This window comes from Cetorhinus maximus, chromosome 15, assembly GCF_964194155.1.
Source record: "Cetorhinus maximus chromosome 15, sCetMax3.hap1.1, whole genome shotgun sequence".
Taxonomy (NCBI): Eukaryota; Metazoa; Chordata; class Chondrichthyes; order Lamniformes; family Cetorhinidae; genus Cetorhinus; species Cetorhinus maximus.
Window position 1 is genome coordinate 98,893,796 of NC_135893.1, and position 6,000 is coordinate 98,899,795.

The 6,000-nt window shown below is 41.4% G+C and overlaps 1 protein-coding gene across 1 annotated transcript in view; it reads left to right on the top strand.

Moving 5' to 3' along the window:
- ppl (periplakin) overlaps positions 1–4,873 on the top strand; it is a 66,360-nt gene extending 61,487 nt beyond the window's left edge. The window contains exons 22-23 of the mRNA XM_078559032.1: positions 802–894; positions 1,184–4,873. Of these exons, the coding sequence (XP_078415158.1) occupies positions 802–894; positions 1,184–4,564 (3,474 nt within the window). The 3' untranslated portion in view covers positions 4,565–4,873. The remainder of the gene's footprint in view (positions 1–801; positions 895–1,183) is intronic.
- Positions 4,874–6,000: the final 1,127 nt, after the last annotated feature.

Below are 6,000 nucleotides of genomic sequence, written 5' to 3' on the forward strand. Positions count from 1 at the left end.
TGTACAGAAGAGATTTACCAGAATGGTTCCCAGGATGGGGGGTTTTAGTTAAAAGGTTAGGTTGGAAAAGCTGGGCTTGTTCTCCTTGGAGCAAAGGAGATTGTTGAAGTTAGTGAGCTTCTTGTGGTGTTGGTCGTACTAAATTGTAATGCTATTTAATGCAAAATGTATTATGTTGCTGATAAGATGTAGCTGTGTTTAGCTTGGCCTGTCACTTAACACCACAGATTGCTACAAATAGGTTAGCTACAGACTGGGAGGAGCTTCTGAATTCCCAGCTCCAAGTCTGAAGAAACCAACAGGAAGTAACTTTTTAAAAACAAAATGTATTGTAATGAACTCATTATTTTAAAATATACATCATATAGCTGGGGAATTTAGAACACAGGGTCACCGTCTCAGGGTAAAGACTCAACCATTGGAATGAGGAAAGATTTCTTCACTCAAAGTGGAAATTCTGAACCCAGGATGCTCAGTTGAATATATTCAAGACAGAGGTCGATAGATTTTTGGAAACAAAGGGAATTAAGAGATATGGGATAGTGCAGGAAGGTGGAGTTGAGTTAGAAGATCAACCATGATCTTGTTGAATGGCGGAACAGGCTCCTGGGACTGACTGGATTACTCCAGCTCCTCCTACTTATGTTCTGATATGACATTTTTATAAGTTTGCATTCATGCCAGTCTTCTTCTAGAATGCAGCCTGTATTAAATCAGCAGAGCTGTTTCTTATAACCAAGAAAGTATCTGACTCTTTGTATATCTGACTACTAAGAAAATATTGTGTTGTCAAATCCACAGGAAACTAACTTAGCCACCAAATTTATAGCGGTGAAAGCTGTGAACGATCAACGGATGCGGAACTTGGAGTTTGCACAAGGCTTGTTGAAACAGGTAACAGTTCTTGTAAATACATGGAAAAGATGAATGAAAGTTGATGGTGCAAAAATCCACAGCTTCCTGCATGGATTACTAAAGTTGATATTAGGCTGAAGAGTTTGCCAAAAACATCCTCCAGAATCATCATCCATCAAAAAAGGCACTAGTGTCTAATATTCAATGAAATACACAATTGGAGTCAGTGTAAAATATGCCTTGAGCTCATGAGATTAAATTCAAAAAAATTACTTCTTAACATCCCTGCAGTTTAAAAACCATAGCTGACCTTTTCTTTCCTTTGTAGCAACCAGAAATGGAACAGGTCCAGCAACAGGTTCAATCAAGAAACTATGCTGCGGCGCCCAATGATTCCTTCAGGCACGATAAACAATTGAAAGATGAGATGCAACGCAGGCAAGAAATGGAGAATGAACTTAAGAAAGTACAGCAAGAAATTACAGCCCTGGATGGTCAAAAGCTCAAGGGGTCATTGGTCAAGAAAGAGGTTGTCAAAAAGATCGCTGACCCGCAGCTAGATGAGGAGATGCATAGGGTTGAGGTAGCATTAGCGGATGAACAGTTGCAAAGCAAATCCTTAGACAATGAGCTGGAGATCTTGCGCCGTAAGCTACTTTCTCTGGAGCAAGGAAAGAAAGACCCTGCCAAGCAATATGTGGTCAAGGAGGTTCTTCGAATTGAGCAAGACAAGGATCAGGAAAATGAGATATTGAGACTCAAGGAAGAGTTCGAAGAGATCAAAAGGCAAAAGGCAACAAAGCATAGTGAGATTTTGCTGCTTCAGAAACGTCTCCACGTTTTGATTGAAGAGAAAAGCAAGGAGCATGAAAAGATCACAGAGAAGGAGGTGTTCAAAGTAAAAAATGATCCACGGTTAGAGACAGAGTTTAAACACCTCCAGGATAACAAGCAACATGAAAGCCTCTTACGGCAGCAGAAAGAGGAGGAGTTAAGTGTGCTTCAGGAAAAGCTGATGCGACTGGAAAGAGAAAATGCCAAGGAGGAGGAGAAAGTGACAGTGAAGGAAGTACTGAAGATGGAGAAAGATGTGAATTTGGAGAGAGAGGTTAATAATCTTCGACTCCAACATGAAGATGAAATGGCCAAAAAACGTTCCCATGATCGAGAGATTACTGATCTTGTGAAAAGGATCAAGATTCTTGAAGAAGAAAAGGCAAAACCTGTTGTTCAAGAGAAGGTGCGCGAGATTGTCCGACCTGATCCGAATGCTGAAACTCAGGTGGCTAACCTGAGGACTGATCTGATTGAGCAGCAGAGAAGATACAAAGATGCTGAACAGCAGCTGAAGAGTATCCATAATGAAATTACACATTTAAAAGATAAAGGTCCAGAAGTTGAGATAAAGGACAACATAAAAGAAGTCATAAAGTACAAACCAGATCCCGAAACTGAGCAGGAATTGGAGAGACTAAGAGACGAGGTAGTGGACAAGTCACGACAAGTGGAAAGAGCTGAGGTAGAAATAAGTCAGTTAGAAAAAGAGATTGTGATGTTGAAGGATAGTAAACCTCAAGTTCAAACAAAAGAAGTTGTCAATGAGGTCCTTCAGTACCGTGAAAATCCAAAGACCAAAGAGGAAGTGACATTCCTTAAAACCAAACTAATAGAAGAACAGAAAAAACAACTGGAGCAAGAGAGAGAGAGAACGTTACATGAGGAAAACATCCAGCTGAAGAAGAAGGATTTGGCAGAAGTAAGAGAGAAAGTGGTACACCAAGAGGTGGTGAAGGTAGAACAAGATCCGGCCTTAAAGGCAGAATGTGGTTCATTGGCAAGCGAAATTGAGCAGGAAAGGAGGCAGAAGGAAAATTTGAAAGCCCAGATCCATACATTGCAACTTCGAAAATCTGACTTAGAGGAACAGCTGCAAGAGCTTGAGGCGGAGAGGCAATCTCGGCGTAATGCTGAGCTGGAGGTCAAGAGATTAAGAATAAAGCTCACTGACCTTGAGGAGAAAGAGAAGGAGGTCCGAGATAAAGTGACAGTAAAGCAAAAGGTGGTTCTGCAGCAAGATCCTATGCAAGAAAAAGAAGTTTCGCTGCTTAAATTGCATGTGGAAGATGAAAAAATAAATCGAAATGCACTTGAAAATAACCTCCAGACCCTAAAACTTAGACGGATAGAACTTGAAACAACGAAAGTCAAAGAAAAAAATATTGTCACAGAGAAAGTTCAAGTCGAGAGAGACCCTGAGACAGAGTTGGAAGTTGAACGCCTTCGGAAAAATTTGGAGGAAGAGGGAAAACTGAAGCTTGACCTGCAGAATGAACTTGACCACCTGAACGCTAAACTGTCAGACTCTGAATTCAAGGACACAAGGGGTCAGAAGGACTTGGAGCATTTGAGAGAGGAGAATACCAAACTACAGAGGGAAAACCAAAATCTGGTAAATGAATGCAGACGACTGCAATCTGACATCCAGGTAACCATTCAACAAACCCAAGAAGTCAAATCAGAAAAGTCAATGTCACCTGCTGGTAACTCGGGCATTATGGAGTCACAGTTTACGTCCCTACAAAGGGAGCTGGATGATCTAAAACGAACAACAACATCCAAGGATAATGAAATTTCAAAATTGGAGAAGAAATTAACTGCAATGAAAACAAAGCGAGAACAGCGGGAGAACAGTTTAAAGCGTCACATTGTAGTAATAGATCCAGATACTGGCAAAGAAATGTCCCCACAAGAGGCCTATAGACTTGGCCTCATCGACTGGAACATGTTTATCAATCTTCAAAGTCAGGAATGTGACTGGGAGGAGATAACAGTAAAAGGTCCTTCTGGAATTTCCTCAGTTCTCCATGACCGAAAATCTGGAGAGAAGTATTCCATTGATCAGGCTTTACAGAAGGGAAAGATTACCGACAAACAGTTTAAACAGTACATGAATAAGGAAATTCCCATCCATGAATTTGCAGTCCTGGTATCAGGAAAATCTGAAGAGACACATTCGCCATCTCCAGCAGTGTTCAACAGCATCAATAAAGCAGATAATTATCATCCAAATACTTCCACCAGCTCTAGCCAACAACATTCCTTCTCTTCGACTGAACCAAAGCAGCAGCCAATTGGAGGTATATTTGATGTAGACACAGATCGGAAAATGTCCATCACCAATGCAGCTAACCGAAATCTCATTGACACAGACACCACTCTCAGGCTTCTCGAAGCCCAAGCGGCAACTGGGGGAATTATCTACGTGGATGATGGGAGTAGATATGATGTGAAGAAGGCTGCAGAGCTTGGCCTGATTGATGGTGCACTTGTACAGAAGCTAACCAATGCCGAGAGCGCTTACAAAGGTATTGAAGACCCTAAAACCAAGACACTGCTTTCAGCTGCTAAGGCTGCAGAACGCGGCTGGCTTTACCCTGAGGCTGCAGAGCGGTACCTGGAAGCACAATACCTAACTGGAGGTCTGATTGATCCTGAAACATCTGATAAAACTTCACTAACAAGAGCAAAATCATCTGGTCTAATAGATGAAAGTATGGCCCAAAAACTCAAAGATGAGAGCTCTTATCCTAAAGATCTAGTGGACCCGATTAGCAAACATCGCATTAACTACAAGGAAGCTTTGGATATATCCATTGTTGACCAGGAAACCGGGCTGCCACTGCTACCTGTCTCCTCCAGGTCTTCCTAATGCCTTTTCCATCATGCAAAGGCCAGAGCACAATCAACTACAGCTATCAACATATGGACCCACTCGAAAACAGAAGAACACTGCATTAGAACTATTGGATGAAACGAGTTGAATTTATTTGGGTTGGGGGCAAGCTACCTGAATTTATGCCAATGTTAATGTAAACAGCTATTACTACTATTTCAATTTTTTTTTCCAGAAGCTTTTATATCTTAAAGGACATTTCTTTCTGATTTTCGTTGTAGGTGTATTAAATGCAGCTAATGTATGTAAAAAGAAGAAATTAAATTGGCCCATGTCACAGTTGAACCTTGTGTGTAATATTTGCCAAAAAGTTGGCCCCCTGTTCTGCGCATGCATTTGGTGGTGTGAAGCCCCTATCCACACCACCTAATGCTTGGAAGGAGTTTCTTCAGTTTTCATTGCTGGGGTGGGCTTCTAATCACTTGTGTACGAGCTGCACTGCCCTGGCCAGGCCTGACTGGATCCAGCCTTGTGGTTTCCCCAGGGAGCAATGGAGCTGAAGAAATGACTCGTCTACAGTTTCCAGCTCCCAAAGGAGTCACTTAGCTTTCAGGTAGGGTTATTGGTCTCATCCGATCTGAGGTCAGTTACTATAGTCCGGTAAAGCATCAGGGCCTTTCGGAAGACCTTCGTGGGTATGAGCTCCACTGAGGCCTTTCGAGGATGAGAGGAGAATTCGTTGAGGAAACCACTGATTATAACGGGGACCAGGCAGAAGATTTACCCATGGTGCTACCCCCGCAATGGAATTTCAAAAGCCAGGGCAGAATTTCATCAAGAGACAGATTCCACCCTAAACTCCGACTCCCCACGCGGCCGATAGCAAGTTTTCCATTCTCTGCTCCAGGAATTTTGAGGCCTTTTAACTTTTGCGCTACGCTTATTAAGAAAGTTTAAAGCAAATCGAGACAAAGAGACTTTATTACATGATGCTCGACCCCAGAAAACCCTTTTTCACAATATGTTGTATTGGACACCGAAGAGAAACAAACACCGCCTTTCGTTTCCAAAATAGGTTTATCTTCGCCCACAAGAAATTTAAAGAATTTAACCATGATGAGAGCCGCGTCTGCAAGACCCAAAAACCAAATGGGGAACAAAAAAAACTTGAGCAAATTTATTCATTCTGTTTTAGGAATCAAAGATGCTTTCATATGGGAGAATGCAGCAGAACAAAAATATATTAATAAGTGAGTTTGACTGGGAGGCCTCAAACCTGAATTTCATTTTCCAAGGGATGAAATAATGTGGTCTAACTCTGCTTTAAAAATAACCCTTTCACAGAGAATGGAAGTGACAAGCAATTTTTGTAGTCCCTTTTTGTAAGAACAACGTTTTGGTCATAACCTTTTTAAAAAAAAAAGGAGCATTTAAGAAAATATATATATATATTGCATGAATACACTACATTT